Source organism: Cololabis saira, chromosome 23 (assembly GCF_033807715.1).
Source record: "Cololabis saira isolate AMF1-May2022 chromosome 23, fColSai1.1, whole genome shotgun sequence".
Classification (NCBI taxonomy): Eukaryota; Metazoa; Chordata; class Actinopteri; order Beloniformes; family Belonidae; genus Cololabis; species Cololabis saira.
In genome coordinates, this window is record NC_084609.1 from 20,786,349 (window position 1) to 20,807,833 (window position 21,485).

Below are 21,485 nucleotides of genomic sequence, written 5' to 3' on the forward strand. Positions count from 1 at the left end.
AAAGGGATTCAGGAGGAGAAAAAAAAGAAAAGAAAAAAACTCATAAGCAGATCTCGCATCTGACCTGAAAATCCCAGGATTTGATTGATCTTAATGCCCATGGCTCTGAATATGATAATTTTAATATTAATGAGCAAATGAGCAGTTTTATTATGCATGCTATATAGTTAGAACTAATAAGCTTCTGGGTGAGAGAAGGGAGAGAGAGAGAGAAAGGAAAAGCAGGGTTTGGGGGGGCAGATCCCTCTTTTGAGCTGATGAGACCAAGCTGAGATATTAAACTACCTTTCATTTCTTTCTCTCTTCTTCTTTTTTTTCCCCAACACATTCTCTCTGTTAATCAAATGACAAGCCCATCGCTGATCATCACCCTAATGCTTACAAAGGGAATTGCGGAGCTGTGGATGTAAATAGATCGTCTTGGTTATGGTGCAGGGCGGGGGACGTAGAGGATCTGAAGTCACTGTGACATCACTGCCAGGAACAATGGAAGTTTTGCAGGAAAACATTGAGAATCATACACGGGAGGAGGTTGTGACTTTTTCATCTGCAAACGGCTACAAAAACCTATCCCGTTTCAAAATTATTACACAGCAAAAACATGCTGCGCGCTGTACCTAACAAACTGGAAAAGGGCACCGGTCTTTCTGTATGCCCTCCTGAATTGGTGATCACACACCCATGTGCTCATTTGCATCCCAAATCCAAATTAATTCACTTTGCTAAATCTAGTGCTGCGACATGCTCTGCATGCTGATGAGCGGCTGCTCGAGTTTTCCCTCCAGTCGTCTGAGCAGCCACAAAGGCTAAAAGCAGCAATCGGATGACGCGCAGGGGCCATGGGACGGAACGTGGGAGACGCCGCCGCTGCCGCGGCACGATCACACACTCCTGGCTAAAACCTTTGCTAGAGGAGACGTTTTTCTGCATCTTTGTGCATTCAGACTGAACAATAAAGTTGTGAGGACAGATATTCAAATGGGACCTTTTGTGCAGGTAAATAAAAAGTGCTTCTTCCTCGTCTGCCTGAGTTCCACGTGTGCACATGTCTAACCCCTCCCTTGTATTTGTGCGAGTTCCTCTGTGTGTGAATCCTCGGCCTTCCCCTGCACACAGCTGAGAGCTGGTTAACAGTGCAAAAAAGTCTGTCCCTACAATTAACCAATGATATGCCAGACTAGGTGGTTTCAGGAACAGGAGGAGGGGTGTATCTCTTTAACAAAAGGTGCTGATGATGGAGTGGCTGCCGTATAATTAGTGCGTCAGAGCCCTCTCCTCTCCACGTCAAGCCTCCACTATCAATTGCACCAAATTAGAAAACGATATCAGAGGGGGGATAATTCTTTCAGCTGTCATTTCTAAACAGAAAAGATGGTGGAAAATAAATAGTAGTAAAGCTTTATTCAAGAGAAAGGCTAGAGGGAAAGCGAGAGGAGTACTAATCACTTTGTGCTGAGTAAATATATATGATTTCTCCAGGTTTGTGTTTGACTTCAGCGAAGGAAACGACTGGCCTCGCCGGGAAGGGGAGTGGAAGTGAGGCGGAGGGGTGGAGTTTACCTTCCAGGTCGCTGCGTTGCGTCTGAAGTAGGCGAACGTGCGCGTGAACCAGCTGTAGATTTCATTGAGCGTTAACTGCATGTCGGCAGAGTCCATGATGGCCTGGAATGGGACGACATCGAGCAACGGTTTACTAACGAGAAACCGGGTAACACACCAATCGCTGCCGTGATTCATGCAGCAATTAATTTTAATCTAATCAGGCAAAGTTAATTTATTTCCCACTCACCTGTCTTATGAGGGTTGCATAAGTAAATGGCGGTCTGACATCTGCGTTCTTATAAAACTCGTAGTTTGGGGCAATCTCTGGAAAAATAAATACTGTATCACCACCTGAAATAATTGGTAAATTTTTATTCCTTTAGGTATCACATTTACTCAAGGTTTCATCAAATTAAAACATGGGGAGGGGGAGGAAGTGGGGGAGGAGACATCAAATCAGCATTTTTCATGTCTAACAAAATGCATTTTTAATTAATCTCTCTCATGAGAGATCCTAAACACTTAAACATCCATAATATGAGATCCGTGTAGTTAGTTAGGGTAAACTTGAATAATTTATGCTTCTTCACACTAAACACAGAGAGTAAATATAAACATCAAAGACAGGCCGTTTAAAATGCAAAGCTTAATACATGGGACGTCATAAATATAGTATTTTAACCATTATTTGAACTTAATTAACATTCATGCAATATTTATTCACAGAGGAACTTCTCATCTGATTACATATAGAGTGATTAAACACACACCAAAAACCACTTCTCACTTTGGGAGGACTAGCAAGCCTTTGTAGATGTGTGTGTGTGAGTGTGAATGCAATTCTGGGTTAGATAATATTTACAGTCAGGGTTGAGCTATCACTAGAATCTGATAAATCAGCAGTCATTAAATATACATTAAACTCCAAGTAAAGTGAAAAAAAAAGTGTGAATTTTATTCCATTTTTGTCATGAAATCAGAAATGAGAGTAAAACCGCAACACTTGAAGGTGTGTGTGTGTTACAATTCAATCAATTTAAGAAGTGAATTATCATCAAAAATCCCTTTTTTCTGCACTGAATGACCACATTTGTGTATCTGTGCCGAGTGTAGTGCTGAGTAGTTAGTCCTACCCGACGACAGAGGCATGGAGTATTTGTCGGAGTGGCGTCTGCGCATGGCCCCCATGCTGGGGACGTTGGCTCCTCCCAGGACGGATGGCACCTGAGGCATGGCAGCCATGGGCGTGATGGGGGCCGTGGGCGTGGTGGGGGTCTGAGGTAAGTTGGGGGGTGATACCGAGGGCAGGTTCTTGGACATGGTGACGCTGGACACCAAGTTGAGCTGCGCGGGAGAAAGAAAGGCAGAATGTGATGTCACGGAGAGCAAAAGAGAGAGAGAGACAAAAGTGGGTGCTGGGGGCGGGCGGGGGGGGTGGAGGAAGCCGCGGTTTTGCGGTTGCTCTGACGGAGCGGAGTGTCTGCACTCCTCCTCTCTAACACAGCTGTGTTTCCACTAACAAGGCTCATGGAGAGGAGCCAGCCCATCTCCACTAATTACAACCACCAAATTGTATCATAAGAATTCTAATTAAAGCACGCTGTTCAAGATTATCCAACGATCAGCATCCGTGTTATCCCGGCCTCATCTCTCCTTATCTCTCTATTCATCACCACCCCTCCCTCTACACCCACTACAAACACTCATCATTCTCATAAACTGAGGAAATGAGCCCCTAAAAACTCCGGCTGTTGCTGCGATCCTGCAAACATAGACTATCTGACCCCGTTTCTGTGAGTACAACCTAGATTTGAACCCTGCTGGGAAAAGGTGAAACCCACCTACTGTACGAGATATCTTTAACAAATCTGAGCCATTAAAAAAAGAACAAGAAGAAACTATTGGTGCAGAAAGATGTTACTCTAATTTGACTTCAAATCTATGTAATTCTAGCATGCTGTTTTTGAAGTTATTAATGTCAAAATAAAGTGTACAAATGATTAAAGATAAAGGAGAAAAAAATCTGGACTTGTGAAACCAAAAGATGAAGGTGATTATTAATAATCGTGTTTTTCTGAGAAGTTTTTCTGAGAACATTTCGGTTTTGAAGCAATCTTAGCTTTTTAGAAAAAAAACCCTCGAGTTCAATGGGTTAATGCCAATGTCAGGGATGCTCAACTGATAAAAAATGATGGCTTCTTAATGGTTTTACAGACTTGGCTGGGTTCATTCCCACCAACAGCAAGATTCCTGCGTCATTACTTTGATGTGAGGATTTAGAGAACAGCCTGTTGGTCAGGACATCCACAAAACCACAAGGTCATCGTAAATTACACAACGATTACAAAACTGATGCCCTTGCGACTGCAAAACTACGTGGAAAGTTACATTTGTATGTGAGAGTCCTGTCTGAATGACACTTTTGATGACAGAACTTAAAATCAGCCTCATTATTACTCCGGCAGAGATTTACAATTACAGCAGCTGTACAATCCTGCCCCTAATTCAGTGCGACTTCCAGTGGAAGAGTTCGGATATAAAGTTCATGTTCCTTCTGAGTATAAGGCAGAAAAGACTAGTTAAAGAGATAAGCAGGGACAGTTATGGTCACTTCGACGGCAGAGACGAGCGAGTGCTACCTACCACTGGCTCGAGTGCCAACTATGCTCGCTAATCGTCCAGCTTTTCCACCACTTTTGCATTTGCTTCCCAAATCTCATGTGAGAGGCTCTAACCGACTGGAAAATTCCTAACTGACCTTTTAGTCTCTGCGCTAATTTAGCTGGAATGGTAATGACATCGTTACATATTCAAGCCAAATTGCCTTAATTGTGAGTCCACAAGTGGAATGCGTCCGTAGCGAGGAGTTGGAATTAAAAGCGACTTGAAGGATGGAAGGCCGTGTGGGGCTGTGGGCGCTCAGAGAGGGAGAGGAGGGGGGGGGGTATCGGTGGTCATTTGTGGCATGTGTTGATAAATATGATAAAATGTCAAGTTAGGGACTGGTAGATTGAGGGATTTCAGATGATAATTATGAACCCACTTAGCTGTAATGAGCTGTTGTAGCCATGCACAGGTTCCCTGTGCAGGCCTCTGTGGAGCACAGATAGTTTCGGTGGGGGGGGGTATGGAAAGAGCAATCTACATGTGCATGCACCATAAATACGTTTCAAGCATTATTTCCTCACAACAACAACTATTAATCATATCTAAAGTGTTTCCTGCTGTTTAGTCTTTTCTATTTTTACGCGCTTGTGTGTAATAATCTGCCAGCCATCTCTCTTTTGTTTAGCAGGTCACCCTTGCAGAGACGATGTGCACACAAGCGTGCAGTTTTTCCCAAACAAATCTTCATCTCGCTTTAAACTGAAGCCTTAACTGTTCGTTTATGAATTCCGTCGGAATTGCCCCCACTATCAAATGCAATTAGCTGCTCTTTCATGTGTGCTTTATGTAATGCAATACTTCATTAGCATCATTCATTCATATTCAGACGTGGATTATAGGCAGCAAGTTCGTTATTGGACGAGATGGAACCAAGCTGCTGGAGTTTTGAAGATTAAAAAAAAAAAGAAGCTACGGAGAGTGAGAGAGGAAAAAAGAGAGATTGAATAATGAAAAAGGAGTTTGATTCCTGATGGAATTATAGGATAATTATGGTATCTTGTGATTATCTACATTCTATGATGAGAGGTGATGAGGAAAATTATTCTATTGAAAGTAAGCACTTACTAAGCAGCAGGAAGAAGCTAACAATGTTTTGCCGTCCGATATTTCAAAACGTCTAAAATTGGGGGGAAAAAATAATGTTTGCAGAAACGTATAATCCTCATATAAATTTCAAATGCTGGTTGGGATGAGTCCCTTTATATTCATTCAATCTAAAAGTAAAAGGCAACAGAGAGAAAATCCAGAATGACATCATCATTTTCCTTCTTCAATGACTCCTTTCAGTTTTTTCTTTTTTTTTTTTTGAAGCCAATTCCAGCTTCGGCGTGTGTATTCATGTCACCATCACACCATCTCCACCACTGGGCTGTCATTTTCAGCTGTTTGTTGTTAAAATGACACATCTTCTCCTCCCTCGTCCCACTTCTGAGCGCCGCTGCGGCCACTGAGCCAAACAGTCATCAGCAGCCAACAGGTTGTTTTGGCCATTATCTCCATCAGAAAGAAATGACCTGCTGTCTCAGCCTGAGGACTCTGCCGCTCTGCCATCTAATACACTTCCAGACTCCATTGTCCTCTTGCGGTGTGAGTGATAAGAAGCAGATGTAACTCTGTATTACAAATCCCACTCTGCGCAACCGCGCCAGAGTTAAACTGTTCATTTTCTGTGTTTATGGTAGGCAGAGCAATATGCACTCACTGGTTTGGGAGATGACTTGGGTTCTGAGGGCCGCATGTGCAAGTGGGTCATCATCGCCTGAAGACGCTCACGTTCTTTAGAAAGCTGTCAGGAGGGAAGCAGAGGAGAGCACATTAGGTCAGATTAGAGGGCAAAAGAAGAAAGAGAGATAGAGAAGGTGCACACAGATTGAGGCAAAACAAATAGCATTTCATCTTTTTGTCAATAGCAGAATTTAGGTCAGCGAAGCTCGGACAGTAACGAGCCAGTCGGGTCATAAATTAGGCCGTCCTGAGTGTCTGCTCAAAGTCCTGTGGACACAGTTAGGGGGATGGAGCGCAGCCAGCAGCTGCTGAGAGGTGAAGGGGTCTTCCAAACAGGGCGCTGGGCTGCCCCGCCTCCCCGGTCCAGTTAGTGGCCCTAGCCGGAGCCCATCATCAATCTCATTCACGTGGAGTGACGGAGACCGCCTGAAGGGCCCAACGCCCCACCACTCCAACCGAAAACACACGTACACACAGACGCGTAGGTGTACACATCTTTGTGACTCGGCAGAGCTGGGCCTCATTACCGGTGACGGCTCTCATGGAAAATGAGAGAAAGAAAGAAAGGGATGACGGGAAAACTTGGGGAAGAACAGTGCGAATGCCCCACTGTGAACGGCCACACTGTCCATTTCATAATCTGCTGCTACAAAAACGTAAAAATGAAATAAAACTATATGAATTGCATTGATTTTTTCTTTCTTTCCTCCCTTTGGCCTTCATCTATACCCACATTTCACATTTCCGTCAGCTAAATCCCAACCGTTGAACACTTAAATGAATTAACAGAACAAGTGTGAAAAGTGCTCAGCTTGGAGCAGGCCTTGAACTAGAAAGCGCTGGTGCTGGATTCCACTATCAGGTACACCAGACATTTTTTTTTTTCCACGGTACACACTGTGTTTTTAAAATAATTGAGGCCAACTTCCATTTGAGCATCTGTCTGTCACGGAGAACTGTGTCGCTGTTTCCCCCCGACCGGCACAATGTACCGAGCCTTCATTCATTCATAATATTTCCAGCAGGTGCCGAGTTTGAGCCGAGTTGAAAACACACGTATCTACTTGTTTTGTTTCTGAAGGAAGAGCAGCGCTTGTCGGCAGTGCTGAGTAATAATGTCGCTCAATCAGCGCTCTCATTATCTAGCCAGCATGACTTCTTAATAAGGTCACGCTCCACCTACTGAAAATAGTTCCCTCCTTTTGAGCTTTCTTCAGGTGCAAAGTGCAGTTAATTAACACAGCAGACTGGGAGAGATGCGCTCGCTATTAATTGGAAAGAATAAGAGGAAGAAAAAAAAGAAAGCAGAGAAAATAAAGCATAGGCTTAATTCAATTAAAACAGCCATAATGGCTTTCGCTGTAAGGCCCAAGGATTCCTTTGTTTAGTGGCTTTGTTGAATTCAGCAGGTCCTGCTTGTCTGGAAGTATTAGGCGGACCAAAATGTAGCCTCTTTCCTGCTCGCACAACTTTCAAAAATAAAGTTTTGACTTGTAACTTCTGTAGTGTACAGCAATACCAGAGTGCACCAACTTTGCTCCAGTGTTGTGCATTCTTGTCTTTTACAATCGAAAGAAAGCTTACTTGTATTTCAAGCTGCTGTACGACTTGCATCTGGACTCGACACTGGGCTGTGCTCCGATCATCGAGGGCATGCTCGCTGTTTAGGTGCCTGCAAGAGAAAACAAGAGAGGTTCAACTCCAAAATGTGTCACAGTTACATGAAAACACAAAATCTGACTCACTTTTACTATGATCAAAATTGCAGAGGATGATAATTACAGTATCAACTTCAACACTGTTTTGTTTTTTTTACGATAATATTTCTATACCGGGATAATTATCTATAGGATTCCAGTTAGCAACCATTGTTCCACGCTGAAATTAGGTGACATGACAGTGTGCGGTGCCATGTTTAACATGACAATAGGCCTGCACGGGTTTAGATGACTAACTTCAGTGCCACCCTGAGCGCCGCTTTCTTCTGAGGATAAAAGACGCTGGGCCAGCAGAATGCCTTTGTCGCCTTAATTTGCTGAAAACAATACACACAATTTAACACCGGCAACATCTGACACAGAAAAGCGGCTCTTCACTTGAAGGTGCATTATCCTGCAGCAGACATATTAAATATATCTGGTGTGTTCGCTTCATTAGAAGGAAAAAGGCAGCCACGCAGCCATAGCAGTCAATGAGGGGTTTTTGTCTTGATTGGATTTCATCTGTAGGACACAAAGGCTCTACCATTAAGATAGACCTTTATGCTTGCTACATCACACATTTGCAGACACATGAGCAAAAACACAAATATGGTGCGAAAAGAAGGGGGTTCCTAAAGTGTTGTGATGCTGGGTAATGAGCCTCTATCTAAATAATCATTGGTGACAAACTCACAAAGCGAGCTTTGAGGAAGCATGCTTATGAAATGCCAGAGCTGCCACTTTATCTCCAGTAATTATGGGTTAGCTTGCAGACCCTTCAATGATCATTTACAGCACTGTCTCCGGCGCATTAGAGGGAATACAAAATCTTTCCCTCCGTGGCTTTCACTTTACTCTAAAGAAGCAGACCAGCTTACAATATTGTGAACTGGCACAAACACACAGAAATGCAGAAACACAAAAATATACACACTCCTGCGACATATTGTACTGTCTTTTGCACCCTTAACTTCTTGTTTATCTGCAGCGTACCAAACGAGACAACTCATTGAGCGGTCTTGTGTTGGACTGTCAATCAAAAGCTGGGCGGAGCATGTGTAATCACACTGTACCTCTCAATCAGACAGCGCACATTTAAAACCTTTTCATCTGGTCCTTGCTTATGCTTCTGCAACCATTTTGAGGTCTAATGCTCAGAAAATGTTCATTATAAATCAAGAATGAGGTAGCAGTAAAAAAAGGAAAGAAAGAAGAGGGATGGGTAGGGGGACAGATGAGGGGGTAACAGCAGAGAGGGGAGGGACGAACTGGTGGATTTCTTCAGCCCTGTGCCTAATTGCTGTTTCAGAATGCGCATGCAAAAAGGGGGCATTTCATTAATCATTTAATCATGTCCCTCGCAGGATGAGGGAACTAATGTTGCAAATACCCTTTTCATTTCACTGCCCATAATGCTATCTTATGCACTTGATGTATGGCGTGTGTCATGAATTACAGCTGCTTCAAAAGCACAGAGTGCTGCTCGCTGTCCCTGAAGATACCTCATTACAAAAAAAAAAAAAAAAAAAGGAAGGAGAAGAAGATGGGGGAAATCTTAATCAAGCTTGCCTCTCATCGGCAGGCAGGCTTGTTTTCTTACATTTTGTGGATGTGCATGTGTTTGCATGTTAGGGCCTCCTGACAGTCCTCCAGGCTGCGAGAGCTTCCTACATTCAATTTCACTGCCGGCCAGTTAGCAAGGCCATTACACAAAGATTACTATGTACATTTATGAAATATTCAAATCAAACTATGTCCTACTGAGCATTCATGATGCCAAACAAAGACTGGAATGAAAGAGGAGGTCAAACACACAGTGCACAGAAAAAAAATGTTAGAAATGTTGCAAAAGAGTGCATAGTGATGTTATCCTTTCTGAACTACAACGTATTTAAATAACATAAAAAAAAAAAATCCCTTTTCTGTTCTTATTTTGTTTCCTTTCACACCACTCTCTTGTGTACGTGTTTTATTCATCTATTTTTGCCTTTCACTTGACTTCAACTTCACCGCCTCTCACGTTACTTCAGTTATAGTCAAGTCTGATTTATTCAAAAGAGAATTTCCCCTTTGCAACAAAATACAGCGATCAGAGGAACCCAACTGCAACATCCAGGTACAACTGGTTAAAACTCAGAGATACATTTGTCTCATTATCAGGTCTGACTGGCTGCTGTTTATATTTACATTTATGACATTATGCTGTTGGTGGAAGCACCAGTTGACCAGTCAAAACGAAGGAGAGAGGATGTACAACGAGACGGAAAGATGTGGACAAATCAAAACACATAATGGTACAATATAAAAAACACAGATTGATGAATAGAGAGTGAGAAGAAAAAACCTATTTCAGCACCAAAATAAAGAGTTCTTCTTTTATAGGAGGCAGCAATTTCTCTCAAAGAAAACAGGATCTCAAAGGTGTTTCTTATGAATATGTATGGACCATCAACGTCCACTAAGGGCCCGATAATAAATCTACAAGCCAGGATATGTGGATGAAACACTTCTGCTAATTGTCTGTGTGTATTATCAGGGGCAGCGGTGGACGTCAGGCCCCCTTTACTGTCTGCATCCGACATACAAACATGATGCATACTGTACGTACGCAGGCCTATTTACACACACGCTGTCTCCATTTGGTCCTGGTGCCCTCCCTTTTAAAGGTCTTGTCAAAGTGCAGCAGACACGTGGAAGGGTGGGGGAGAGCTTTGCTATCCAGCAGCTGGGGGCCTGCCTGAGTGCACGCCTGCCTCCACAGTGTGCATATGTGTACGTTACCGAGAGACAAAGACATTTGGCTGCTGCCTTGTGGGTTTAATTAGCGGCGGGTTACAGACACCAGCGTTCAGGTTAGCGGCTGAGCTTGCCATTTTAACATGGAACCTGCCTTTTCTGCCAGTAACAAGGAGAGCAGAGTTTTGACAGAAAGTGGAGGAGTTAAGGGTGTGTGTGTGTGCGTGTGTGTGTGTGTGTGTGTGTGTGTGTATGTGTGAGTGTAGCGGAGAGGGGAGGACATTCATTTAAAAAGCAGTATACGATGTGGGAAGTCAAACTAGAGGGGGCAAGACATGTATATTCAGAAAATGAAACGTCAAATTAAAAATGCAAAAGCTTTTTTCAGGTTGTGCTAAAATCAGCAAGTTAATTTCTCCTTTGCATGGAAAAATATGGCCTTATGCGGTATGAAAGTAAATAAATGTCCATACATTAAGTGCATTTTTCTTTCATTTTCACCAAAGAGTCCCCTGCAGACACAACACCTGCAAGAACCTAAAAGCATTAACGCGTCTGTCATCTGTTTTTTTTAACACAAATACACCCACAACCATAACAGCCACCACTCAAGAAACATTCCCAGCAATATTATTTCATTTTGAACTTCACAGAACTAATTCAGGGTGCCAGGGTGCCCTGCGGCTACCTTTTCCAGGTGAGAACACTTTAAAGCGCACTGAAGAGGTACTAAATGCTGATCTTGACAAGTTTCTTCATGCAACAAAACAACAGATGACTAAACGTGTCACTGCCGCTGAGCTGTGCTCCTGCAGCGAGCTACCAGATCCCACCTTGACTCGGGTCCCCCCCCCGCCCTCAACCCACCACCTCAACAAACGACATCTAAACTGTCATCTAAATCTGACACCCGCTTTATGTAACCCCGTTTAAACTGTGTCTGTGTAAGTGTGCGAGTGGTGTGTGTGCGTGTGTGTATACGTGTGTGTGTGAGTGGAGTCGACTGGCATCTCCCGAAACATGAAAGGACTCCCTCTGACACCTACAATCACTGCTGCAAGGCACGCCACCGAGCAGCCATCTTTGTTCTAATGACGAGACAGCCTTCTTTGTTGGTGTCTGTTTTCATGTGCTGGCTGGGTTACAGTAGGTGCAGGGGCGGGTGGGTGGAGGGGTGGAGGGGTGGAGGGCGGGGGGGACTCAACCAAGACACAGCTCTGTTTTCCAGCAGCCGATGTTCTGGTAAACACTAACCTGTCTGCCAAACCTGTGCCCTTTCAAGTTGGAAATTCTCCAGCTTGTCTTTACAACCGTGCATCCTTTTCTTGCACAATCTCACCAGCTTACCGGGTTCACAGACGGACACGATCTCTTTATACGGAGCAGCTCTGAGTTCCACGCTAAGCCACTGAGGACACAGTATCCATACAGCGCCCAGACGCGTGCGTTTCTGTGCGAGGGGGAGTGTACAGTGTAAAAGGAACCGAGTGATGCCTTCTTTAAGTGAGTGTGCTGAGGTGATGGGACGCAATATCGGAAAAGCCGCTAATCCGGCGCGGCCTTGCCGAATCACACGCGCATTTCGTTCCCAAGCTGCAAGGCAAACTGCTCCGGCTGGCCTGGAGTAGTCCGGCGAACCGGCTTTCCATAACCATGACTGACGACATTACACCGGAGCAGATGATGATTATGGATGTGCCGCGTCGCTCCGCAACACTGACTTTGACGTGTTTGTGTCGTTTACTCCGCGGGGAATAAGCAAACACACTTGACAGGGTGTAGTTGCAATATATATTCACGTCTGATTCGTTTAAATCCGCTGCTGTCAAATACGGCACCTTTAAACACGTTTCATGCCTTGACAGCGTGTGAAAATGGAGCCTAATGCACCGTCTGGCTACGTCTTTGAAAGAGTGGTAAACACCGTGTTTATTAGAGTCACTTCAATCCGCAGATTCCCAGTTTAGCTTTCATTCACAAGCCGTGGTAGAATTAGCAAAAGCCTGACCTAAATCCTACAGTGGCTCCCATGGGTGGACTAGTTTGTGTTTTTTTTCCCCTCTTCTTCTAGCATCCCATTTCTCCGCTTCCCGCAGCTTATATCAGTGGATACTGGAGGAAAATTCAAAACTTTGAAAATAAGCAAGAACAATGTTCTGATTTCAAGAGTTTACGCGGATTCACATGGACATTTACAGCCCATGAAAAACACTCACCAGATCGTTATTTCACAGTTAATTACAAATCTAATTAGAATATTCAAATTAAAGCTTTCCCTTTCTTTTCTTCTCTGTGTGAGAGCAGGGAGCCAGGGAAAGAGGGAGGGAGAGCGACTCGGTGAGTGGCAACGTGATAACCTGTAATCTGCAGTGCTGCAAACACCTTCTTCCTTTGATGTCCCCCCACTAACATCCTGGCAACAAAGCCGGCCAATTACAAATGAGCTAATTAACTAAATTGTTGATGGAGCATGAAGAGTTCATTTGCTCTGGCGCCTGCACCATGACAACAGTGAATGGGGGCTTTTGTTGTGGAGGTAAGTGTGCGGCCGTGCGGGTTGCCATTAGCTTTTGACACTTTTTCACAAACCTATCAGGCCCCTCCAGCCATGGAGAGAAATTTGTTATGGATCAGAGTTGGTTTGAATTGCGCTCTACAAGAGTACAACCCTGTCAACTAGCTGTCGGAAAGGTCAGAATGTGCTCCGTGAAGTCACTAATGTTTTCTTTTGCATTGTGCTGAATGACGAGGATAGAAAAATGTGCGTGTTTCACAGTGTTGCGTCATCGTCACAAAACACGTTCTTACTTTAAAAACTGTCCAAAGTCCTCACAGATGTTCTCACAGCCAGGCCACTTGCACACACCATGACCATACAGGGGGTGGGTTCCTCCGTTTTCTTCATGTAGTGAACTGGAGGGAGACCAGAGAGAGGAGAGGAAACGTAAATGCACAAATAAGAAATATGAGACGAAGAGGGGAAGGGCAGTCTCACAGAACTACTTAAGGGGGACATATGAAAAAAAAGTGTCATATGTCTTTCTTCGTTATATAGCATGGGAATAATCAGGCTCTACCTATCTTAATATGACCCACAACTCTTAGTTCAGGCCAGGGTTGTCTAACGCCTCTGCTGGCAGGCCTTCCGGCACGCACGGGGAAGTGCAGCGGCACGTCTGCTTTTCACGTCACGCCGTTTCTCGCTGAGCTCCACTGGCTAAGTCTGCTCAGATACAGTTCAAGTCGCTGATTCTCGCCTACAGAGTGACTCCTGGATCTGCACCCAGTTATTTAAACGCTATCCCTGAGGCTTATACCCCAGCCGGATTGTGACGCTCCTCTGTGAAACACAATCAAGACAATCCAGGAGTGGTTTGTGGTTCCACGCTGGTGAACGAGCCACCATGGAGCTCCCATCAGAGACGGGGAGTCCAACGCTACTATCAAAAACTCTCCAAGACACATCTCTAATGAGAACGGCTCCTCTCCGGCCCCCTCTAAAACCCTAACTTGTCTAACTCATCTCTACTTACATTCCCTTCTCCACAGGTCTGACTTTCACTTTGTCTATGTTTCTTTTTTTGGCACCTAACATGCTTCTCCTTTCGTATTTATTTAATTGACTTAGCTGTGTTGCAGCTTGATTGTTGTCCCTCATTTGTAAGTCGTTTTGGATGAAAGCGCCTGCTAAACGAGCAGCTGTAGCTGCGCGAGAACTCTCCTCGGCCTGACAGCACGTATTTGGATGTTTGAAGTCACTACTAATGGTAGCGGGAGTTGAGCAGTAATTTGTCCAACACTAAAGATGTTTTCGTCCATCTTCTTCCAAGTTGAAATCCTTATTTTTTTCTTTGTTTTGACGAGAAGTCTTGCAGGACGAGAGATATGGAGAGATACAGAGAGAGAAATAAGAGCTTTACGCTCATACAAAAAAAGAAAAGCGGTACCTCTGTCGCAAATTTTGTTTTGTGAAAAAGTGCTTCCTCGTGTTCATCTCCACCCAACTGTACAGTATATCATGCTATGTTTTCTGTAACTCTCAAGACGGCAGTGGAAAGGTGTCAACAGCGATCTGCTGAAGGATTTTGGGGCCCATCCAGTCGAGTAACTCATCAGCTAGTCATAAACTGAGATACACAAGGAGCGCTTGAGATATAAAATGATTTGATTTAGACGGGACTCCTGTGAAAAACCCGAGGTGTGAGCAAGAGGTCAGCGCCACTGCCATTCCCCCTACATGCTAACCGCATTAACTCAGCGGCAGAGTCAACTAATGTGTGAAGAATATAGAGGAGGGTTCAGCTAACATCCCCGACGGAAATCTCGAATGAGTTGAAGCTTTGTGTACGCCACACTCGCCGTCACATCTTGTAAAGCCATTACTGGGAGAGGGAGTTTTTTTTGGAGGGGGGTGAGGGGGAGACTGGAGGCTTTCAAGTAAACATTAAAAATCCAGACAGCCATATAATTTTCATCAGGAGATTAATACTCTGTGTAACTTATGTTCTTTGAGGACAAGGGGAGCAGGGGTGTTCTGGCGTTTTTCAAATGGCACCCAAATAAGTTACGACCCTGCCTAGACAGCACATCCTATTAAAGATGACAGTTTAACCTTTAGGCTTGGCACTGGTGTGTGTGTGTGTGTGTGTGTGTGTGTGTGATGTTAGTGCGTTGTGCACAGCGTTGTGGCTGCTTATAGGTTATGCTTTGCATGCATGCGTGTGGTCGATGGAACGGCGTGTGCATGCTTGCGTTTAACAGGAGGGTTTCCCCCACATCGATCCGTGGCATGTTAGTAAGCAGCACTCCTGACAATACTCCTTGTTCGATCATTATGAGACACCACACACCCCTCGGGACACAGACAGATAAAAAGTCTTGTTTTCCTTTCTTCCCTTCCATCCCCATGCACTCTTTCCCTCTTTCTCTCTGTCTTCCTTCCAAAGATATCTTTTTCAAGCATCCTTTTAGTGGTGCTGGAGCGATAGCATCTACTTTAAACCAATTACACAGCACTTCCACCTCCTGTGCGAGTCTCTACTAAACATCTACACAGACACACATATCTCCACCCTAAGTCCTTATTATAATATCGCCCAAGAAAAGCCTTTGAATAATGCATGGGCCAGATAGGCAGATATGTGTGAACAGTCAGTGTTTCAGTGGTGGGTGCATCTATAAAAGACGCCATCACAAGGATAAACATCCTGGAAATGCCACTCAAGGCATCATGTATTCTGTTTACATGACAAGCAAGCAAGGAAGGTAATTTTCAAAAGGGAAAAAAAAGAGAGGAAGCACTAAATACTTAATGTACAAGAGGGTTACCTTGTCTTGTCTGCCACAGAGACTTGTAGTAAGTGCGTCTGCCTGCTTGGCTTCCTCTTTTTGATATGTGTGTGCAAGCTAAGTGTGTTCAATAGCAGGCACGGTCCCTTGGGAGAGCCAAGCTCTTGTTTTTTCTTTAATATTACTCCGACACTAATAAACTATTGAATAAATAAACAAAACATCCTGTTTTCCCTGGAGTTCTGATGTGCTCCTTCATGAATCGAGGTAGAACAACAAACCTTGCCGCCTTGTCGGGTGGCAGGTGTGATGCTGTAATTTTCCTCCTGCTGTATTAAAAAAAAAAAAAGGTGGCGAGATGAAAGTTTGACTATTTTACCTCTCTCGCTCCCGTTCTCGCTCTCTTCTGTGGTTGAGAGCGGGCGACTGTCCGTTGGTGATGGAGTGATGAGGGATGGGTGGCGATGCTTTGGCGGGATTGGAGGAGGAGGTAGTTGAAGAGGTGTTGTTTGTGGAGAGATCTAAACCGCCGCTGCCGCTCACGTGGTTCCCGGTGCCGCTGCCGCTGTGTTTGAGGCCGTTTTCCTCCATGGCGTGGCCGCCGCCGCCTCCGCCACCGGTCACATCCTTCCACAACTGCTGGAGTTCAGCGGGGCTCAAGCCACCTAGACAGACACCAGGAAACAGAAAAAAGGGGAGAATCTGGTTAGGGTAGGTTGTTTTCATGAGACTGCTTAACTCAATTCAAATCCAGGGATCCTGGAACAGAAGCCTCGGCTCTGCCAGACAGCGGCTTCAAAGCTCCTGCTCCCACTGAGTGAATCTGCCTCTGTAAAGCTTGTAAAGTTTCAAATTGAGGTTCTCACAGTTCATTTGTGTATCTCTGTTTTTGATGTGGAACAAAAACATGAAACATTGATTACAGTGACTGTGTGCACGATCCGTCATTGATAAGCTTTGTTTTCAGTGTCAAACCAGTTTTGCACAACTCACTCCTGCCGTCCCCTCGTTTTCTATTTTTCGCCATTTTGGTGGTAAACAGAATAAACAACAAAACATGGGGGTTTTATTTGCGTCAGGAGGACAAAATGGAGCCTGTTTCTCCTTCCCCCCCTTCAGTTTGTCCTTTTATTCATTTCTTTTCCCTGGTTCTCAGATGAGGCAGTAAACAACAACAACGACAACAATTGCTGACAGAAGGAGAGGGCTGGGGAGCGGGGGAATAGAAACAAGAGATGGAAAACAACAAACACAAACAGAGGCAGAGCAGAGAAACTGAGATAGACAAAGAAAGCCATAATCGGACATAGAAGAGAGAAGAGGGAGAGAAAGAATGGGAGTCTAAAAAAAACATTATTGTGGACAGTTAAGGACAAATTGGGTGGTAGAGGAGCATACCAATAAGGGGAAGGCATGCAGACAGATATACTTAAAGATAACGCAACAGAAACACAGGTGCATACCAATTAGAAACACAAAGCCAGGCTGGAATGAAAGACAGAAGAGGGATAGGAAAGGCAGGCTTAAAGACAAAAAGATGGAAATCTGAGAGCAGGAAGGGACACTGCCACATCAAAACAAGACAAGGACTTAACACCTGCAGGTAAATCACATTAAGTATGTGATTACAACTGCTACAAGCCATGTGCTCAGGATCAACATGATCAACATCCCTGCTCCCTCTTTCTCCCGCCACGTCTCTGCTGTTCCTGCACTCTGCTTACCTGGTGGGGGCAGGGTCTGTCCGGGCAGGGCGGCCTGGCCTGGAGCAGGCCCTGGCAGTGAGAGCAGGCCCTGCCGCTGCATGTTGAGCAGGTGCTGCTGCTGCTGGAGCTGCTGCATCTGCAGGAGCTGCTGCTGGAAGACGAGCTGCTGGGCGGCCAGCTGCTGCTGCTGTTGCTGCTGCTGCTGCTGCTGCTGTTGCTATAGAGAGAGGAGGAGGAGGAGGAGGAGGAGGAGGAGAGGAGCAAGAGAATGGGAGGAAAAATTACAGAGGAATTAACAGCTGAGAGGACGGAGGATAGAGAGCGGTATGTGTGATGAGTGAGTGCATCAAGAGTCTGCACTCGCTCGCCTGTGCTGTGACCTCAGCTGTACCTATTCTGGTGCGTCTCTGCCTGCTCTACCCTTCTATCTGCACTCACTTAGTCTTTCCTCCTGTTTGTTGGGCTGTACCACAGTGCTGTACCCATATCCTCTCCCTGTGCGTGAACACGCAAACAAACAAACACACAAAGCAGCACTGATAGACCAGCTCTCCAGCCTGTCTGCGCATGTGGTTTGTGATTGTGATAGTAAGTCTCGGCTCTAATCCCCCTTTCCAGCACCCCCCCCTCCACCACCCCAGATAGTTAATTGTCTCGCCTTCACCGATAGTCTGTTACAGCTTATGTGGCCAGAGGGAACTTGCAGAATGAGACATTTACAGCTTCATGTGCATGTGAGCGGATACACACAAACACACACACACACACACACACACACACACACACATGCTCACTCATGCACTGAGCTGCCACACTTCTCCTCCCTCTCAGCTCCCCTTGCTGCCTCGCTGGGTTGTTTATCGCTGGGCCAGGCAGGCGATTGCGTAAGCCTTGTGCAAAACAACACAAACACGGAAAAGTGAAAAACACCTAACTCGGTTGCCACGGAAAAACAAGTCGGAGGAAGTGTATGAAGTGGTGCCAGATCGCAAACAGCTCTATTGAATTATGAAAACTCAGATTGTAATTGGCTCTAAGTGCACACTATTAAATTTAATGGAACACTTTCCCTTTTTATCGAGTTTGTCGTTTAAAAAGGGAAGATGCACATATGTTGTTTTAACCGCAGCGTTGACGTTTCCAAGTGTTTCCTCCCTCGTAACGCAGGTCTACACGTGCAGCATGTCACACGCCTGTATCATGACACACCTGGAAAAAAGTGTGGAGACTAAGACTAAGAAGAGGGGAAGGGAGGGGTAGAACTTGTGATGCGCTCACTGGAAAACAGGCTGCATAATGGAGTGGCAGAGGGAGGTGGTCTGCACCCCCACAACCCTCCAACGTGCCTCGAGAGATATAAGAGAGCAATTTCTATTCCATATTTGATGGCGAGCCCCCTGAAAAACTCTATTCACAAATCCAAACAGAAACAAAGCCGGCGAAGGTCAGCTGCGACTTCCTGTGGGGACTGCTTGAGAAGACACAGAGAGGTTTTTACCGCCTCCACTGTTGCTGGATGCTGCTTTACGAGCTCCGGCATCAACACTGTGACAAACGTCCGTAGCTCTGTCTAGCTCGTCTCCTCTCTTCCGGTAGCGAACAGGAACTCGACAGCTGCTGACAAGCTGCCCGTCACTGTCATTTATGAGTGGCGTGCATTGCTACTGTATTGGCTGTGCATGTGTTTCTCTGTGTTTGTACATCCATGAGAACAGTTCTTTCAAGCTCTTCGTCTCTGGTCTCCTCTCAATAAATGAGTGACTATGTCCATTGTGTCCTCAAATGGCATTTCAAATAGTTTGTTAATGGCGTCAGACTCTGATAAAGAATATATCTGGCATTGGAGTGAATGTGTGACTTGTTTCTCTGAGACTATGTTTTTAGTTGATGCTAAGAGAAGCTGGACGGAAATCATCTGTGGGCATTCAGCACATAACTATTTCTCAGTTTTAGGCCTGTGTTGAAAAAATCGGTTTCCTAATTCTAAATCGATTCTCATATTAATTCCTAAAAATCAATTCATATGTCTAAAGATCGATTTTTTTTTAATTTTTAAAAAAAATGTATTTATGTATTTTTTTTCCCTCATTACATTACAACTTTTGGTTATATTTTTTGTTTATGCCCAAAAAAGGAATGTTTTGTTATAATTGCATAAATTGTCTATATTTCATTACTTTATATACTGTCTTGGGGTTACATTTGCAAAAAATGCTAAAAAACCAAATGCTCAAAAATGTAAAACCAAAATAGACCGAAAATGGAACAAATAAAAACCGAATGTGGAAAAAAATAAAACCGATTTCATCCGTCTCTGTTTGCTGCCGTGGATCTGTTTGGTAATTCTGACCCACAATGTTTCTGAAAGCAGTTCTATCAGCATTCTGGGAGGTGATTGGTCTTTACAGCATCATTAGCTGCCAATACTTGCTGTTTAATCTCAATATAATACTAGTACTAATATTTTGCATAACTACAGTCATATAATTCATGCAACAACTCAAAAAACTGTTTTAATAACACTAACCAAAATCAATATCGGAATCGAATCGAATCGGATCGAATCAAATCTTGATAATCGATTCTGAATCTTAAGAATCGGAATCGAATCGATTCTTGACATTTGAATCGATCCCCAGCCCTACTCAGTTTGAGTTAATGTTTCTATCACCCATATGTCTTTTGCCATTTTTCCACTATCGAGGTCAAGCCGACGGTTAATCACACTAACACCTCTGGGTTCATTAATATCCCAGCTGTGCTGCCCCTCTGACCCCCATGTATTGTTTCTTGGAGAAAACGTCACACTGCTCATGTTGTGGGATATCCCATAGTGTGGGGTTAACAGATGAAAAAAACTTTTGGCTGAACAAACTGCACAGAATCACTGACTGAGAAATCCGTTCAGTTAACGGCTGAGCTCACTCATGAACGAGGCAGCGAGCAGAAACTGCACGAACGGACTGTTCTCTGCAAACAGATGACTAGGTTAATCATTCCTGGGTTCCCTGAGCTAAAGGCTTGTGTAGTTGGATGACGAGACTTTACAAAAGATGACTAAACTTACAGAGTCAAACACAAAAACACACCTTCTAGTTCCTTGTTGTTTTAACAGATTTTCTGAATTAACACAAAGCAAAATGGTGGGGCTGGCCCACAATGCCAGGAAATGAAGCTGCATCAGGATCAGTGCTCTGCTGACTATAATAGCATACATGAGAACAGCAAACAGTGAACGTGATTCTTGAGTAAAACTGAGTTAAACTGGCTGAATCAGGTTCGACAAGTCCAAGAGCAACGTTGAACTGTAAACCAGATGAACAGACTTAGTGTTCATTCACACCACACCTGTTTAGTCTGCTTTAAACTGACCAGAGCTCATTAGCTGGGATGTTTGGGGAGGTGTGAATGCGCAATTGAGCGCTGATTCCAGTCCAAGAAGTGGATTCTGGTCCCACTAAAAACATAGGTCCTGGTCCGCTTCAAGTGGACCGAATGCAGGAAGTTGACAGCAAAGTGGGGCATTGTGGGTAAAGACAAGCTAAAAAAACTCACATGTAGCTTGATTTCTGGGTGGCATATTTCAGGGTTAGATGTGGAGTGAGGCAGTTCAATTCTAATTCAAAAAAATGTTTTTAATCCTCAAAGGGACATTAAATGTTGCAGTTATAATGATTTAAGTCTCTTCAAAGAGTCATAACTCTTTAAAGAGTATGGCCAGATGGAAATCAATCATTATTGCTGGCAAACACTCACAAGAGCACTGAAGTCTGCAAACTAACCAGCATGGAAGTAGCGCTGCATTAACTACATTTTCCTTTTTGTTGTTTGTTTTGTCTTTCCTTCAGTAATTCTTGGTGCAGCGCAACCACAGGCGCGGAGGGGAAGACGTTGTTCAAAGGGTTTGGTCCGTTTCACAAATAGCTTTGTGAAAGCAGCTGAATTTTGCAATTACAATCGAGGAGTAAGTAGGAATTAGGAGTAAAAACAACCTTCAAAATAATTCTAAACAAGTGTTTATCTCCAATATTCAGTGTCAAGATTGTTCAGAGGATTGAATGACTTCACTGGTGGAAGCCGAGGATCACGAGCTGGATCAACGGTTCAGTTCAGTGAGTAG

At 44.3% G+C, this 21,485-nt stretch overlaps 1 protein-coding gene across 9 annotated transcripts in view; it reads right to left on the bottom strand.

Annotated features, from left to right (window-relative positions):
• The window catches only part of foxp2 (forkhead box P2), a 102,687-nt gene that overhangs the window by 9,357 nt on the left and 71,845 nt on the right, over positions 1–21,485 (bottom strand). For 7 of the 9 annotated variants that reach the window (XM_061715254.1, XM_061715261.1, XM_061715256.1 and 4 more), the window contains 8 exons: positions 17,384–17,582; positions 16,039–16,324; positions 13,179–13,283; positions 7,519–7,606; positions 5,912–5,995; positions 2,676–2,886; positions 1,790–1,893; positions 1,561–1,662 (listed from right to left, as the gene is read on the bottom strand). In XM_061715254.1, coding sequence (XP_061571238.1) covers positions 1,561–1,662; positions 1,790–1,893; positions 2,676–2,886; positions 5,912–5,995; positions 7,519–7,606; positions 13,179–13,283; positions 16,039–16,324; positions 17,384–17,582 — 1,179 coding nt within the window. The remainder of the gene's footprint in view (positions 1–1,560; positions 1,663–1,789; positions 1,894–2,675; positions 2,887–5,911; positions 5,996–7,518; positions 7,607–13,178; positions 13,284–16,038; positions 16,325–17,383; positions 17,583–21,485) is intronic. The other 2 variants (XM_061715259.1, XM_061715260.1) reach the window with 2 other exon arrangements.